General features: G+C 54.0%; 1 protein-coding gene across 6 annotated transcripts in view; it reads left to right on the top strand.

Annotated features, from left to right (window-relative positions):
- The window catches only part of LTBP2 (latent transforming growth factor beta binding protein 2), a 100225-nt gene that overhangs the window by 8116 nt on the left and 74126 nt on the right, over window positions 1-17983 (top strand). For all 6 annotated transcript variants that reach the window (XM_067730209.1, XM_067730197.1, XM_067730184.1 and 3 more), the window contains exon 3: window positions 12146-12392. In XM_067730209.1, the coding sequence (XP_067586310.1) occupies window positions 12146-12392 (247 nt within the window). The remainder of the gene's footprint in view (window positions 1-12145; window positions 12393-17983) is intronic.

Genomic DNA, 17983 nt, shown 5'->3' on the forward strand with positions numbered 1-17983 from the left:
GCCATGCTAGGGGAGTCCACCTCTGCTCTGGCCCCTGGCCCCTGGCGGGCATCCTACCAGGACGGTCAGATGAGGCTTTGATCCTGTGTCTGGAGCAGTCTTCCTTTCAACCACTCCAAAGCCTGGCAGGCTGGCCCAGATGAGAAAAAAGAGGGTAGTCATCTTAGTTATGTGGAGACCAAGGAGTGAGGTAGGAATAGCCGGGCTCTGTGCCCTAGCCTCCACTGATGGTACCCTCGGAGGAGGTGACAGCAACACGAGAGCCAGGAGCTATGCAGCTCTGTGCAAGACTCACTTCACACGTCCTGTGGGGCGGGGAGAGCCACTCACCTTTTGGCAGGTGAGGAAACTGGGGCACAGACAAGTCACGTGCTCAAGGTCACATGGCCTAGAAATGGCAGGATATGAACTCAGGTAACCTGACTCTAGGGTCCCTCTTCTTTTTTTTTTTTTTTGGCGGTACATGGGCCTCTCACTGTTGTGGCCTCTCCCGTTTCGGAGCACAGGCTCCGGACGCGCAGGCTCAGCGGCCATGGCCCACGGGCCCAGCCACTCCGCGGCATGTGGTATCTTCCCAGACCGGGGCACGAACCCGTGTCCCCTGCATTGGCAGGCGGACTCTCAACCACCGCGCCACCAGGGAAGCCCAAGGGTCGCTCTTCTTAATCTCCACACTCTGCTGCCAGATATCTTACCTCATCTTCCTGGACCTCACTTTCTGCATCTGTGAACTGGGGATGGCCGTGTACTGCTGTTTCCTTTTTGACTCCTCCTCTACTTCCTATTACTACTACCACCATCACCTCTACCATTACTACTACTACTGTTACCTCTACTACCATCACTACTGCTACAGCTGCTGCTGCTACCACTACTACCACCATTACTACTATAACGATGACTACTACTGCTAGCTAACAGCCGAGGATTTACTACATGCCCAACACTGCGCTAAGCTCTTCACATACGTCACCTTAGTTGTCTTCCAATCCTATAACATGAGTATTTACGGATCATCTATCCTACTTATAGTCGAGGAAACTGAGGCTCAGTTTGGTTAGGAAATGTGCCCGAGGAGACAGTAGTACTCCGAGTCCTGGAGCTGAGGCCTGGGGTGGGATGTGGGGCTGGAGGTGAAGAGGAGAGCCCCTAAGTTCTATTGAGCTTAGCAGAGAGTGTTGCTGAGGTTTGAGTTGAGGTTGGGGAGGGTGGCTTCAGGGCGGGTGGGCATGGGCCTCGCTCTGGCCCTTCAGCCCTGAAGGTTCTCAGTTTCCTAACTTTCTCATGACTTTCCAGCGTCATTCTCTGCCAATCTGGAGTTTCAACACTGGAAACTCGAGGTTGGGTGAGTCTGCAGCTTGTCAGAACTGACGTGCGTGTGCACCCTCGTGCCCTGATCCGGGGGTGCCGCTCCAGCCTGCTGTCGGTATCCACTCCACCCCGGGGGGCCTCAGCCCCATTGTTTCTCTCCCCGGCCCTCCGCTGCTCCCCTGGTCATACCTGTGGCCCTGGCACACGGGCTGGCAGCGCTCCTGGAGGAATTGCCACTGGGCGTTAGCCTTTCCCACACGAAGCTGGCTCCGCACTGAAGGCCTGTGTGCTAATTAGCTGGGCCCAGCGCTGTTTGCTTGTTGCTGTTTTGCTGCTAATGAGCTTGATGAGAACCACGTGGGCAGTGGGGTGTTGGCCCTGGATGGCTAGGTCCGGAGCTCTGTCAAATATGGGGCTCTTGGTCCCACGCCCTGTCAGCTGGCTCTCCTGCTTCCCCCGTGGTTTGCGTCTCCCTATCCCCTCCCCACAGCTGCCCTTCTGGCTGGAGCAGAGGCTGCCAACGCCGGGGAATGCTCATGACTCTGGCCTAGTGGTTTCCCACATGTGGGGTGCCTCTCCTGGCCTGGCCGCGGCAGGGGTGGTGACAGGGAGGGGTGTGTGACATCCCCCCAACTGCCAAGATTAAAGTCTAGTCCCAGAACAGTGTGGGGACTCAATCCATCCCCTGGTCTCTCCCAGATATCTGTAGGTCCAGCCCACTGCCCCTGCATAGCGAGTGATGGCCTTTGTCCCCTGGCCCACCCCCGACTCCCACTTGCCCCCTCTCACAGACTCCTAGGTTGCTGTAACATACCAGCCATCTCCTTGGCAGGCCCCTTTCTTCATCCCTGCGCAGTCACTGGACCTTGGGGACCCACTGTGTCTGCAGGTGTCCACTGCTAGAAGCCCAGCTGCTCTCTGCGCCCTGGAGGGGTCTGGAGCTGTGCCCCCATCTCCTCCTCTGGTCTTGGTATCTGCCTTTCCTTCTGCGGCTTTGCCAGCTCGCCACACAATTTGTGTGTTTACGTATTTGTGGAGGCAGCTGAGTGGGGCCTGCCAGCCCGCTCAGCTGAGGGGAAGCAATGTAGGGTGTGGGGTACCAGGGTCCTGTTTACAGTTAGGGCCTCTGGAAGACTGTCCCGTCTTCCCAGACTGGCTCGCCCCAGTGCACACACAGCCTTTGGGAGGCTTCTGAAGGCTTACACTGGGGAAGAGGATTTGAAGAATTCTTCGGCTTCTTGTTTTATCTCGGCTTAGATGCACGGGGGCTGGGGCTGTTCTGGGGAGAAGTCTATTGAGGAGGGGGCTAGGTGGATTACCATCTTCCCCTCCCCCCAGCAGGAAGGCCCCAAGTTAAGAGCATGTGCTTTAGATTCTGGTGCCCGATTCAAGGCGTCATGGGTTTGAATCCCAGCTCTGTGTCCTCAGGCAAGTGCCTGGCCCTCTTCCAGCCACAGTGCCTCACCTGTTAAGTGGGTATAACAATCTTTATAGAGCTGTTTTTGAGAATGAATAATAATAACACACTGTAGCTCTTACAGTGTGTTCTGTGCGTCAGAACTTTATTATTAATTTTTCATCCTCACAACAGCCCTGTAAACTAGAGTTGATCTTTATCCCCACTTACAGATGAGGTTAACTATTTGTCCAAGTCACGCAGCTGGCAATCAGTAGAGCCTGGGTGTGAATCCAGGTAGCCTGCTCCAGAGGAGAGGGCTTAACACCGTGCTCCTGGGAAACGAGCACGTGTGTGTAGAGAGCCTGGAACATGGTAAGTTTAGTTATTTTAACCTAGATCCAGGAGGCTGTGCTGCCTGCCTGTGTTTCAATGCCGACTCCATCACTTAGCTACAGGACCCTGGGCAAGTTGCTCAAGCTCTCTGTGCCTCAGTTTCTTTTCCTGTGAAACAGGACTAATATTAGTCCCTGCCTCAGAGAATTCTGAGGAACAAATGAGATAACTTAGGGCAAGTGTTTAGTTCAAGGCCTGGCACGTTCTGTGTGTTCTGTACATGTCTGGCCTTGCTGTTGCGAGCAGGGACTGTGTCTACCAGCCCACACCATGCAGCACAGTGGCAAGTGTTCACCGGATACAAGGTAAAGGCTCAACAAGAATGTACTGAATGACACAGGGCCTTTCCCAGGCCTGTGCAGAGAAGTCCCCTTCTGCTGCCCCAGATTCATCGGCCCTTTTGGAAAACTCCCCACGGTGCTCAGGAGACCCTGGAATGGCCTAGGCATTTGTGCTTGCCTTTTAGTCCCAAGCCTGTGTGCGCATGGGGCCATTAGAACCACATGCCTTCTAGGCCACAACTCAGTGCTGTGAAGACCCTCATCCCTCCTGATCTGGGCTTCTCCTGGGCTTCCCTGAGGGAGTTCCCCTGGCCCACCCATCCCAGCCCTGTAAATGACCCCACCCAAAGGGCAAGACTATAGCCACCCAACTTTGGAGCCAGAATCCCCGAGTTCAAACCCTTGCTCCATCATTTACTAGCATGGTGATCTCAGGCACATTGCTCGACTGCTCTAAGCCTCAGTTTCTCCGTATGTCAAATGAGGATCAGAATAGCACCTGTAGTAGTTATAAGAATCTACAGAGGAGATGTATGCAAAGAAATCGACCTCATAATGGTAAGTGCTGAACAAATGTTGGGGAAAAGGGTCAGGGCAGGGGTGGGATTTGCAGGTTCTTTACTGACTGGTTAGGAGCTGCCAGGAGCCAGAGGCTTGAGTCTACATATGGCTCGTCTCTGGATGAACCATCCAATGAAACTCAGTAGCTGGTGGGAGTGGTGGAGAGGAAAGTGGAAGGGGTTAAGGGGAAAAATCACATGACTTCAGTGGAGACCCAACTAACACGAAGGGTACAGACCTAGCAAGAGACACTGCCCCTCTCTCCCCTGACCATGTAGAGGTACCTTAGACCTTTTTGGTAAGCAGGTGTATGCCCCCAAGGCTTTTTGCTTAAAGGAGTATTTAGGAGATACTTTTATCCCAGGGGCTGTATCCTGTTGATACCAGCAGAGTGCCTATTTGATACGTGTTTGTTAAAGGACTGAGCGGGTGAATGATTTCACAGGTGACCTGGAGGTTTTCTTCTGCCATTCTCAGCTGCCTCTTCTCACCTCCTTGGTTGGCTTCTCCTTTTCTACCTAACATCTTTTTTTTTTTTTAAGCCAAGTTCTTTTTTTTTTTTAATTTTATTTAAATTTTATTTATTTATTTATTTTTGGCTGTGTTGGGTCTTTGTTTCTGTGCGTGGGCTTTCTCTAGTTGCGGCGAGCGAGGGCCACTCTTCATCGCGGCACGCGGGCCTCTCACTGTCGCGGCCTCTCTTGCTGCGGAGTACAAGCTCCAGACGCGCAGGCTCAGTAGTTGTGGCTCACGGGCCTACTCGCTCTGCGGCATGTGGGATCTTCCCAGACCAGGGCTCAAACCCGTGTCCCCTGCATTGGCAGGCAGATTCTCAACCACTGCACCACCAGGGAAGCCCTCTACCTAACATCTTGATGTTGGGCTGCCTCAGGACTTTCCCCAGATCTTCTAAATCCCCCCCACAAAGAGGGGGCCATATGAAGCAAGCAGAGCATTACTGAGTACCAGTAGACGCTGTGCCAGACAATTAACACGCAACAGTAAGAGCGGCCATGCTCACTCTGTGCCAGGGACCACGCTAAACCCTTCACCTCCCTTCCCCCTGTGAGTGGCCATCACATCACGCTCTGTCCTGGCCCCTCCTGTGTCCCTGGCTACTGCTTCTCCTCTACCTGCTACTAAACACTGGGTGTCCCAGGGCCGAGTTCTGGGTCCTCTCCTTTTCTTTCTCACTGCACTGCTCCTGGAATGATCTAATGCATTCCCATGGATGTAAACATCATCTCGGGGCTGATGACACTCAGATGTATATACATCTTCAGCCAGTCCTCTGCTCCAACCTCCAGGCTCCTTTCGTCCCGCCGCCTCCTCAACATCTGCTCTTGATGCCTCCCAGCCACCCCCACCCCAACTTGTCTCAAGCGAGCGCATCGTTTCCCTCCCTCTGAGCCCATATCCCTGCCCAGGTCTTACCCATCCTGTCAGAGGCATCTCCATCTATATGAATGCTTAAGCCAGACCATTCAGGACACCTCCTCTTGCTCAGGCTTCTATCCGGTTCATCCCTGAGCCCTGTTTGCTTTACTTCCTAAATCTCTTGAGAGTCTGTTTGCTTCCCGCCCCCCACACCCCCACCCCCGGCTGCTTCTCTAGTCCCGGGCACCAGCACGCTCTCCTGGGTGACTGCTGCAGCTGGCTGACTGCTCCCACTGTCCCCCTTACTCTCCAGTTCTTTCTCTGTAAATTAGATCATAACACATCCCTATTGAAACCTTCCTGTGGCGGTGTGTCCAGCCTTGTCTGTCAGCCCCTCACTCACCAGATCCAGCCTGGGTTCCTGGAATGTGCTGCCCCCGGGCTGTTGCACATGCTGCTCTCTCTGTTTGCTTTTCCTGTCTCTTTATGTGGCTGCTCCCTGTCTTCGTTTCCAGCTCCCCCTAACCGCTCTGTCTAGAGCTGCCCCCAGCAGCCTTGTTACTCTGGATCCCAGCCCCTGTATTGTTTCTTCCACCATTCATATCCCAATTTCTCTTCCTCTGCTTGTTTTTCTGCTTGTTTTATGAATTTCTCTAAGTTGGAGGCTCCATGAAGAAAAAGACACTGTCTGTCTTGCTTACTATCCTAAGCAAACAGTAAATGTTGGACGCACGACCACTTTCTAGACACTGAGACTTGCAGAGGTGAAGGAACTTGCCTGAGGTCGTGGGGTTGGAATTCAAACGCAGGTCTCTTTGACTATAAGGCTGCTCTCTCCGCCACACTTCTGCCCCCACCTTCTTTGAGTTGTAAATGGCAATGGTGTATTCCTTCCCTCTCAACCTTCATGGGTCCTGGGCACGGAGCTGGTGTGGCTGCAGAAGGGCTTGGATGGCTCCGTGTTAGCCACAGAACTGTCTTGCACGCCCTGGGGCTGCTCCCCTGGAAAAGGCTGGGTCCCCGGGCTTGTCCCTGATGGGGGCTGCTCCAGGACCCCATCTTCTCTCATCTCCCTGGCCTCTCTGGCACTGAGGCCTTTAAATCCCTGCCTCCTCCCAGACAAAGCCCTCAGGGCTGTGATGGGGATGGACAGGTGACTCATCTGCTCTAGGGCAGGAGCTAGAGGCAAACCCACGCCTCTGCCCTGGGCCACAAGCCCTGCCCAGTGGTCCCCTCCTCATGCCTGCTGGAGCCAGTGGGAATTGGGGTTGCTCTCTGCCCCAGCCCCTGGCCCCCAACTGGCCCAGTATCTCGGTGTTTGTTAATGCAATTAGCAGGGCGGTCCATGCTGATGGGCCGGGGCCAAGTTCTGACTCACAACCCTCCTTCCTCCCCTCCGGCCGCCAAACGGTAGAGGCCCTCTCGGCCTGCCAGACAGCGTCTGCAGAGCGTGCGCAAGGGGCCAAGAACGGCATCTTTCTCTCATTAAAGGCTTTTATGTGAACACAACTGCAATTTTGGAGCAGGGCGCTTGGCTGGCCCCTGAGCCCCAGTGCTGTTTCCAGCCATCCTGAGCTGTGATCCCAGCACAGCTGTGGTGGGAATGGGCCGAATCCTTGAGGACCTGACTTCTCCCACAGCCTGGGGGCTTGGGGCTGAGGTCGGGGCTTGGGGGACACAGCCCGTGGGCAGAGCTTAGGTGTGGAGAGGATGAGTCCTCGGTGGATTCTGAGGGTGTGTGAAGGCCAGTGAGGGATTTCCTGGCCTCGGGGAGCTCTGACATCAGGGTCCCCTTTCTGTGGAAACCAAAGGTCAAGGCTGTGGAGAAGAAACAGCTCAGGGTCACAGGTAGACCCCCAGTTACGTGAATTCCAAGGGCAAACTGAGGCCTCCAGGTAGGGGTCTAAGGTGAGGGGCGGGCCCAGGGAAGGGCAGCACTGAAGGTGGTGGGTGACCGTCCTGCCTAGAAACGCCTCTGGGTGTGGAAGGGACAGGACCCCATCCTGAGGGAGGGATCAGGTACTCAGTGGGGAGGTCCTTAGTGTCCCACTGACACAGAGTTTAGGAAAGATGGAGCTTTAATCTGAGGAGCAGCTGAGCCTCAGGTATGGGGGTGCTGGGCCCAGAGTCTAATCTGGAAGGTAGGTTCATCTCCCAGACAGGAGGGCCTGGTACTGGAGGCCTCGGAGGAGGGCACAGGCTCAAGGGGCCCACCCTAAAGTCGGTGCCTCACCTAATGGAATTGACGGAGGGAGAAGGCATCTCTAGATCCCAGGAGAGAGAGCTGATGACAGAAGCCCTACCTGGCTGGGGTGGAAGGAGGTAGAGAGGGGACGGGCTGTATTTAACACCTGAAGAGCAGCCCTGCCTCTGCACCACAGTGTTTGGGGCATCTCTCTAACCAGGGCCTGCCTTGTCATTGCCTTTTCCTGGGGAAAAGGTCATGGCAGAGAAGTTCAGAAGCCCTCTTGCTTCTGCCACTAGGTGTGTGCATTTTTTGTTTTTTAACTTAGCATTGATGCCCAATACAACTTTCTGTGGAAACTTTCTGTGGAAATGTTCTATATCTTGCCATCCAACATGGTAGCCGTGAGCCACATGTGGCTACTGAGCCCTTGAAATGTGTCTAGTGCAACTGAGGAACTGAATTTTAAATTTTATTTAATCAATTTCCATTTCAACAGCCATATAGAGCTCATGGCTACAGCACTGGACAGCACAGCTTTAGAGAGTACAAAGTACTTCCGTGATCTCTGTTGAGACTCACACAACTCTTGGAGGCAGGAATTGTCAGACCCATTTTATGATGAGACAGCTGAGGCACTGGTTGAGGCGTCTCAGTGAGATGAGACGCGCCCAAGGTCACGCAGCTGGGATGTGGCTGAGCGGGGCGGGGGTCAAACCAAATCTTTCTGACTCCCGACCCCATGTTCTTTTTGCTACCAAGTCTCTGGTCTCAAGGGCTCTGAGTGGATGGTGGGAGCAGCCTACACGGTGGGAGCTGTTTCCAGACTCTCCCCCAGGCCTGCCCATTCTTCATTTGGTCTCCTCCCAAAGGCAGGGGTTTTGTTTGGAAAATGTGAGCGAACCTCTGCTTGACTGTTCTGGAGCAGCGTGAAGGTAGAAGGGGCACAGCCAGGAGGGGGGTGTTGGGGAGAACGAAGCCTTCTATTTCTTGTTTCAAAGTAATTTCGGGAGTTTTCTTTTTTATTCCCCTGTCTTTTGGCATACGGCTACCTCCACAGAGCTGAACTCCCAAAGCTGAAACTTTCCACATATCCAATCCTCAGTGAGAAAGAGAGTGCCAGGGGAGTGTGGAGAAGCCAGAGTTCAGGTGGAGCCCAAATTATGAATGGCTAAAGGCTGGCATTGGTGAGCGGGCACAGGGAGGCTGGAAGCAGCATCACCTTCGGGCTCTGAGGATGCCAGCCCCTGACAGGGAGGGGCTGGGTGTGTCCTCGATGGCTAAACACGGACCTCGTGGTATCGTGCTTGATAACCTCTCACCAATCATCAATCACCGAAGACTCACTAAAGCCATATACCCCATCCTGTGCTGATTTCTCAATCATAAGGCATGACCTCTGCCCTTGTAGGAAAATGGGAGGAATGAGTCTCCAAGAGCAAAGCATGAAGACTGCCCAGCCTGCCATGGTTGGGAATTTTCTCTCTTAAAATTCCCACAGCACTGCACGAAATTGCGTCTCCGGGGTGCCTCGGCATTTCCGTCCTTGCTTCATGCAACAGCCCCTACCATGCGGCGATTCTGCGATGGCTGATCCCCTTTCTGACACTTCAGTTTTGAAATCTGTGCTCGTTTGACTTAGGAATATTTTGCTTCAGTTTCCTTTAAATGAAAGGCACATGACCGCTATCGCCCCCCTCCTTCCCCAAGGGTTCCAAACTTTTGGATTTCACGCACCAGTAAATATCCCCAAACATCTTAGGTACCAAAGTACAATAGCCAGCTTTTCCTTTTGCTAAGTGAGGATATTAGAAAAACAAACTACCATTTGCCATCACCTTTAATTTTAAAAGAACATTTTAACACCAAAAAAGTAATACAATAATAATCTCAAAATAAAAAACACATTTTAAGTGGGAAAAAATAGCATCACAAGAAACACAGAAAACTGTTTTTATTTTTCTTGTTTCACGGCAGACCAGTGAACACTGTCCTAAGAATGCCGCCTTTCATAGACAGGCACTTGGAGCCACCATTTGGGGCCATTGGCGGGGTGGCTTTTGGGGGAGTGGAGAGAGAGGAGAGGAGTTTATGCTCCAATCCCATAATGCAGATGCTTGGCTCAGAACAAAACGCTTGAACACTGTAGTGAGGAAATCACTTCCTGCTGAGACTTATGGAGACAACTCAGAGGAAGATACAAATGAGGTTGGTGAGAGCTGGCTCTGAAAACGTAGCACTTGGAGGACCTTTCTTAGCAGATCTGGCCTCTGTGCAGTTTCATAAATGATTGGTCCAGAAAGGTTATCTTCCCAAACGGGTTTATTTCTGCCAACAAGTCTGGCTGGTTTGGAAGCCTTTTAGAACTTTTATCAACCACAATATTACATGCATATGTAAATGCCAGTTTTATAGTTTCCCCCCAAACACCCACTTTCTGTGAGCTGTTCATCATACCAACCAAAGTCTGCCAACCCTTGTCCTCATTGAGGACCTAAGTGCCTGGGGGCAAGGGGCTTCCATGATTCTGAGAACCCTCCCACCTGGCAGAGCTTCCTCCACCCAGGGACCAGCCTTGTTGTCTTTGTACCCCCCGACACCCAGTCTGGCCGAGAGAGGATGCTCACTAAATGTTTGCGGATGTATTGGCGAATAAGGCAGAACCAGAAGTAAGCGAGTCTCAGGAAGACATGGGCTCGGCTTGCAAGATTTGGGGCCTTGGGTTTCTAGACAGAGAAAGATCTTACTGTTGGAGTCAAGGATGGGCCATCCTTGGGGCCCAGGAGGGGAAGGACAGAAGCTAAATTAGTTTTGAAGGCTGTCTTAAGGGCAGGGACCACCCACACAGAGGTAGAAGAGACACGGAGACTGGGAGGGGCTGTGCGACCTTCCCTTCACCCACGCCAGGCTTTGCTGGCAGAGGCGTGTGGATCTGAGGGGCTAGGAGTGATGTAGCATCTGTGGTCCACATGGGAAACCACTCAGGCCCTCCCTTTCTACTCCCTCCCTAAAATAAACCAGGGCTGACACCTGTCCTGGGCAAACCTGCTTCCCCAGTGTTCGCTGGCCCTGGTTTGGCTACAGGGCTGGCCCCAGCAGATCGTGTCTCTGGTGGTGGTGGTGACAGTGGCCTGGCGTGTGGTCAGGTGGGGGCTGACTCTGCTTGGGCAGGTGGAGTGGCAGCCAGGTGATAGGCCAAAATCCTGCCAAGGTGGCAGTTTGTATTTGGGGAAATGCTCAGGTTTACAATTCTCTCACACAGTCTGCTTACCTGGAGGCCTGGGGCTGCCAGGAAGGGATGCCCAAGCACTGAGGAAAATGCTCTAGCCTCAGGATCTAGCTCATGGTTGGAATCCTGCAGCGAGACCTATGATTTCCCCACTCTCCCCTGAGTAGACAGGCTGCCTTTGTTTGACACGATGCCCAATCTACTCATCCTTGCTGTCTCTGGTCAGCATCACCACCTCCAGGAAGCCTTCCCTGATTTTCCCTTTCTTGCCTCAGCCTGGGTTAGAGGCTCTGGCCGACACTTATCACATGACCTGTGTCCTGGCTTCCATGTGAAACAGGACACTCTTTGAGAGAGGGATCCTCTTTACCACAAGTCTCTCACCTAGTGAGTGCTCGGTTAATGTTCACTGAATGAATGCAGGAGCTGGTAAACATCCTCCCTCAATCTAAGATTGACTGTATGGGCTTTGGAGAGAGATGGGTTTGAGGGTCTGTGGTCTCCACCACCAGAGCCAACCTGGGACGTGCAGCTTCCCAGGCCAAGGGTGCATTCGGTGGCTGACTTGAAGCCAACAGATCCCTTTTGTTTCATCATCACCTCCAGGCCAAGGTTTAGAGATGGTTCAGCCCTGCTGGGAGGCAGTGGGGTGGAAAGAGCTTGGGCTTTGCCATCAAACAGACCTGGACTGGATCCTCGATCCACCATTGCCTGGCTGGGTGAACTCAGGCACATCTTTTAACCTCTCCAAGCTTCAGAGTCATCATTTGTAAAATGAGGATCATAATCACACTTGCTGCATAGGATTGTTTTAAGCTTAAATGAGACAGTGTGTGCAGAGCACAGTTCCTCGCATGTTGTAGCACTGAACAGATAGTAGCTGCCGTAATAAAAATAATATTGATTGTGTCATTGTTAGGCATATGCTAGGAGTTAAGGAGGCAAAGAGGTGTAAGGAACAGTCACTGCGCTTGAGGGCGCTGACCATATTAGTTAGGGAGTTGAGACACATAAATAACAAACCCATCACACTGATGGTGGCCTATAGGGCCTGAGTGCTGTGCAAGGAGAACACTCGTCCTAGCTGTTCGGAGGAGGGAGCAGTTGCTGGAGGCAGGTCAGCAGGGATGGGGAGGGGGCCTGGAGGGAACAGTAGCACTTAGGTAAGTGGAGAGGAAAGGGAAACAGCTCCAGGGAGGGGAAGCAGCTCACACAAAGGCAGAGAGAAGAGGAAGCCACACCAGCAGGCCAGGTCCCCAGATGGACAGACAACAAAAAGGGAGCACTTAAGTATATGTACAACCCAATGTTGGGTGTTCTGCCGGGGGTGCTGGTGTGACGGGTCACCCAGTCTTTGATGGGTTGTCCGACGCTGACAGGCGACCCTCACCCTCTCCCTGTCTCTCCAGCTGTGTGCCAGCCGCCTTGCCAGAACAGGGGCTCCTGCAGCCGGCCCCAGCTCTGCGTGTGCCGCTCCGGCTTCCGCGGAGCCCGCTGTGAAGAGGTCATTCCTGAGGAGGAATTCGACCCCCAGAACTCCAGGCTGGCACCCCGACGCTCAGCCCAGGGGTCTCCCAACCTGCGCAGGAGCAGTGCGGCCAGAGAAAGCACCACGGCCAGAGCGCGGCCGCCAGCACCACAGCCGCCGCTGGCCAGGTGAGTCCCCTCCTCAGCGGGGCCTCCGGTCTGGGGGCGCAGCCTCTCTGGAGGGGCTTCTTCCTTCGGCCCGTTTGGTGAAGACCCTGGTGGAGAAGGCCGGAGAGTCCTCCTTTCCCTTCTGCTCCACCAGAGGGGCGGCGAGCAGGGCAGCAGGTACGGGGGTGGCATAGGCTCTGGCAGGGTGCCCAGGGGAGGTGGGAGGGGAAGTCTTTACTCTCCAGGCCTCGGGGAGAGAGCTGAGGAGGGCACATCCCTGGGACCAGGCTCTCTTGTTTCGAATCCTGGTGTTGCCACTTCCTAGGTGGGTGACCTTGGGCAAGTTACTTATCTCTCTGATTCCTCATCAGTAAGTTGGGGGAAATGATGATAATCATAGTCATGGTATTGTAAGGGTTAAGTTAGTGACTATGAGGAAAATGCTTAGAACAGTGCCTGGCACACAGTAAACTCTATAAATGTTTGTTTCCGCCTCCCCCTTCTCTGCCTGTGGTCCCTGTGATGCAGGAAGGACTCCTTGGCCAGAAAAAGCCCCTTCAGTTCAGTCACCACCAGTGCTAACCTGTCTCCTCGGAGGGGCAGCTGGAGCACGTAGGGGAAGCGAGAAGATTAAAAAGTGGGAAGGGGTGTGTTCATGGGCAGGATTCCCTGGCCTGCGTGCCAGCCAACCTGGCTAGACATTTCCTAGCTCAGCTCAGGAAATCTGAACTTTGTAAACTGGTCCATTTCTGGGGGCTGTGTTTTCCTTGTGGTTTTTCAGGTTACTTTTTCCATTCGCTTCCTACTTAGGAACTTCTTTCTGAAATGTTTGAACCTTGTCTTGCTGAATTCAGCGAAAAAAGGATTTGCCCTCCCAGAGGAAGCTGGGAGAATCAGGGAGAAGAGGCTGACCTCGAGGCCAGGTCCCCAGCGGGGAAAGCTCAGGAGAGAAAGGAAAGGAGCTCAAGGTTGTCCAGCAACTCTGAAGGGGGAGGGGCAATGGGGGCCAGGCCAGACCAGGGTCTCAGTAAGGGGGTTTCCAGGGCCCTGGCCACCCAAACAAGCAGGTGGTTTCCGAGAGCAGCCAGGAGCAGAAAAAACAGAAGGATGAACTTGGGTCAAGGCCTAGGGAGCCCCAAAGTTAAAACCAGAAGAGCCAAACTCTTTCACCAAGGCCTTAGGATGCTGGGGCAGAGATGGGGGGCAGAGCTAAGGGCCAGGTGGACAATGCAGGGGGCAGGGCGAACTGCCTGGGATTGGCTGTGACCAGTTGGGCAGGGCCTGAGCCTTGTTCTCATTGGTCCCGGCTCTGGGTCCAAGGTGGGTGGGCCTGGTGTGAAGGCACTTGGAGGAGGCCCAGAGGTGGCAGCTCCAGGGCCAGCCCCGGGGCAGGGTGGGAGCAGAGTCCTTCCAGCCTGGCTTTCCCCCTGCAAGCTCTTTTTTGGCTTGTGGGGTTCATTCATTTTATAATGCATTTATCCCCTGTGTGCATGCACAAGTGAGTGCTGGGGGTGGTTGCTTGGCAGGTCATTCTGTTCCTTGTACCCTTGAGTCAGAAGGCTTTTGACATCCCCTGCCCCATCTTCCCAGCCTATCCCGCTTCTAGTTTTCAAGGCCCAGTCCCACTTCCTCCAAAAAGCACCTACTCCCTCATATCCACCAGGCTCTGACCCCCTGCAGCGCACACGTGGCACACACATCGCTGTGAGTCTGCACCCTGAGCCTGCAATCAGACGGTGTGGCCTGCGCCCTGGAAGGCAGCGCCTGAGTCTCACACTGGATTTCCCCACAGTGCCTCCTGCAGTCCCAGCTTGCAGGAAGTGCTCAATCTGCATTGCTTTCTGTCGCTCGCTCCCAACCGAAGACTTACCTAACCAAGGACCCATTTGGCCCCGAACCCTCACCCTGCCCTGGAACCAAGGGCACCACCGCAGTGGTGTTCAGAGTGCGGGAGGACGGGAGGCTCCATGCTTCCCCAGGGTCACGCTTTTCACTCTGCCTCGGGACAGTCAGTGCATTTGCTCACTGGACCAGGAGCTCCGTGAGAGCAGGGACTACTGTGTCCTCCTCTTTCATGAACATGTCCCTGGCACCTAATACCACACCTGGTACCCTGTAGGTGCTCAGTCAACACAAGTTGAATGAAGAAATGGACGAGGCTCGATGCTGGGCGGGGAGGAGGCTGGGAGGGAAGGAGGACCAGCTCTGTGAGGCTTCGGTCCCCCCGCGAAGGTGTGCGAGAGGCAGGGGAGGGTGAGGGCCTGGGCTGAGGTCTCCGGCCCACAGCAGGGCTGTCCCTTTTGAGCTTCACAGGCTCCCTGGCCAGGGGCTACTGTGATGTTTTTAATGAGCTGCAGCCTCCAGGCCAGCCCAGTCTCTCTCTCTCTCTCTCTCTCTCTCTCTCTCTCTCTCTCTCTGCCTTGGCGTGTCAATGCCATGAAATCTGGGAAGGTCCGAGCGGCCCACTGTTGGCCCAGCTGTGTTTTGCTTTGGGAGGCCAAATCCCACTTGCCTGGTCGTGTCAGACATTTCCTGTGAACTTGGCCAGCTTTCCCAAGCAGCCGCTGGACTCTCTCCTGATGGCAACTTGGACAGGCCCTTGGTGTCCAGATAAGGGAGTGACATAAACGCAGAGGGCATTCTTGGTGGGGGGTGGGGGACGGTGCAAAATGTCCAGGGAGGAGAGACACTGCAGGGGCTGGTGATGGCCAGAGGCCACGTTCAGGAGAGCACTAGACAGAGGCCACGAGACTTGAGTCTCAGAAAGAAGACGAGAGGGAGGGGTCAGGAGAGTCTCGGGCAGCAGGCAGCACGCCCTGCAGAGAGCCAGACGCGGACTGATGTTGTCCAGCTGCAGCCTGGACTGGCCGCGGGGGGCCTGCAGACTCCCTCCGAGCCCAGGGCTCAGGCTTCTTCCCCAGGCTGGGCAGAGAGCCTACCCCACCTGTGGAGCAAGACCTAGGCAGCTGGGAAGGGCCTTGAGAGACTGGGGGAGGAGGTGGTTACAACAGTCGAGGACCAGCAGGCCTTGGAAAACAGCGCTCCACACCGTGCTTCTCAGACTGAAACAGGCACGTGAATCACCTGGGAACGTGTTAACATGCAGCTTCTGACGCGGCCGGTCTGGGGTGAGCATCTCTAACGTGGTCTCCGGTGACGCTGATGCTGCTGGCCCACGGACCACCCCTGGAGGAGTGAGGTTCTGAGCCTGGGCTTCGGATTCAGGGAATCCTGGAGTCCAATTCTGGACTTACCGGCTGTGTGACATCAGGCAAAATAGCCTAACAGCTCTGAGTCGATAGTCTCCACCTGGTAGGGTTGCAGAGCGGGTGAAATGAGACCCTTTGAGTAGAACACCTAGTAGGGTGCCCGATACGGGTTAGTGGTCAGTACATGTTAGCCATCAGCAGGCTGGTTCTCTTTGCCATGAGGACTTGTGTGGCACAAAGCAGACAGAAAACTGGGGTGCTTGTGTGTGTGTGTGTGTGTGTGTGTGTGTGTGTGTGTGTGTGTGCAGACCTGCTCTGGGGAGAAGTTAGAGCCCAGGCCCAGTCTCGGGGGTGGTGTGATCCAGCAGTAGCACCAATAGTGGCTTTTGGCTGGCTTGGGTATTCCACCAAGGCCGTCTCACCAGCCCTATGGGGGCGGGGGGGGGGGGAGGGAGGTGTCACAACAATTCTCCGAATGGGCGGGACCTCCACTGGGTTTACTCCTTAGTCTGACCGGAGGACCTAGAGGTGGAGCCCTGGGGACATCCTCGGCGGGCTTGATCAGCACTTGGACAACAAGGGGCCTGGAGGACAGTGTTAAGGTAGACAGGCGGGGCTGGCAGGGAGATGCTGGGAAGCTGTGGGCCCCGTGATCGTGGCTCTTAGCGGGCTGTCCCCTGAGAAGGCAGCTGGGGTCAGCCTTCCTTTTATTGTCCCCGTCGGTCTCTCCCTCTTCTTCTCGATCTCCTGCTCCCTGCACACCCCACAAATTTAGCTGCTTAAAACAATGCACATGCATTATCCCACAGTTCTGTAGGTCAAACATCTGACACGGGGCTCACCAGGCTAAAGTCAAGTTATCAGCAGGGCTGAGTTCCCCGAGGCTCTTGGGAGAATCTGTTTTCTTGATCATTCAGGTTGTTTGTTGGCAGAATTCACTTCCTTGCAGTTGTAGGACTGAGGGCCTCACTTCCTTGCTGGCTGTCACTTGAGGGCCATCACATCTAGAAGCCACCCACATTCCTTGGCTTGTGGCCACCTTCCTCTCTTCAAAGCCAGCAACAGAGGGTGAACTCTTCATGTTTTAACTCTGCCCTGTGTCTCCCTCTTCAGCGGAATCTCTCACTGACTCTTCTGCCTCCTTCCACTTTTAAGGGCCCCCTGATAACCCAGGACACTCTCCCCTATTTTAAGGTCAGCTAATTAGCAGCTATAATTCCACCTGCAGCCTTGATTTCCTTTTGCCATTTATATACATATTCAAAGGCATAATACCAGGGAACAAAGATCACGGGGGTCACCCACACACTGCAGCCCACGCCAGTTGGGACCGTCCATCTGCAGTGTAATAGCTCCTCTTATCTAGGGCTTGCCACAAGGACAGCCCTACATGAATCATCTGGCCCGCAAAACCTTTCTGACATCTCCAGCATCAGCTCTCACCACTCGCTCCCCTCATTCACTCTGCTTCTGCCACACTGGCCAACTGGTTTTTCCTCAGATATGCTAGAGATGCTCCCACCTCAGGGCCTTTGTACTTGCTGTCCCCCCTCCCTGGAGCCCTGTGTTCCTTTCCTAGGGCTGCCATAGTGAATGACCACAAACAGGACAGCTTAAAACAACAGAAATGTATTCTCTCACAGTTCAGGAGGGCAGAGCCCAAAATTGAAGTGTTGGTAGGATTGTTCCTTTGGGAAACTCCAAGGGAGAATCTGTCCTATGCCTCTGCCCTGGCATTTGATGACTTCCTGCAGTCCTTGGTGTCCCCTGGCTTGTGGCTGCCTCACCCTAATCTCTGCCTCTGTCGTCACATATTGTGTGTGTGTGTGTGTGTGTGTGTGTGTGTGTGTGTTGGCGGGGTATTCTTTTTATAAGGACACCAGTCATTGGATTTAGGGTCCACTGTAATCCAGTATAATCTCCTCTAACCCTAACTAGTTACATCTGCAAAGACCCTACGTCCAAATAAGTTCATATTCATAGGTTGGCAGTTAGGACTTCAAGAAATCTTTTGGGGGGTCGGGGACCCAATTCAACCGACATTAAACCCTCTTCCCAGATACATCCATGGCTTGGTTCCTTCCCCCTTCCAGGTCTGCTCTTCTCAGTGGGAACCCCACCTATGCTCACCTGATTTTACACTGCACACCCGCAAACACTCCCTACTCCTATCCAAGCACTAACGTCTTGTGTATTTTACTTATGTATTTATTTCTTACCTCAGTAAAACGTCAGGCCCAGGAGGACAGGGCTGTTATGTTTTCTTTGCCAGTGTATCTCCAGCACCTCGAACACGACGGGTCCAGAGTAGAGTGGAGTCAACCCGGCTGAGGCAGCTTGGCTTTCTCCCCGGGGTCTCTCCTTCACTCTCACAAGCCCTGCAATGGGTTCCCAATGTCCCCG

The sequence above is a fragment of the Pseudorca crassidens genome, chromosome 1, assembly GCF_039906515.1.
Source record: "Pseudorca crassidens isolate mPseCra1 chromosome 1, mPseCra1.hap1, whole genome shotgun sequence".
Lineage (NCBI taxonomy): Eukaryota > Metazoa > Chordata > Mammalia > Artiodactyla > Delphinidae > Pseudorca > Pseudorca crassidens.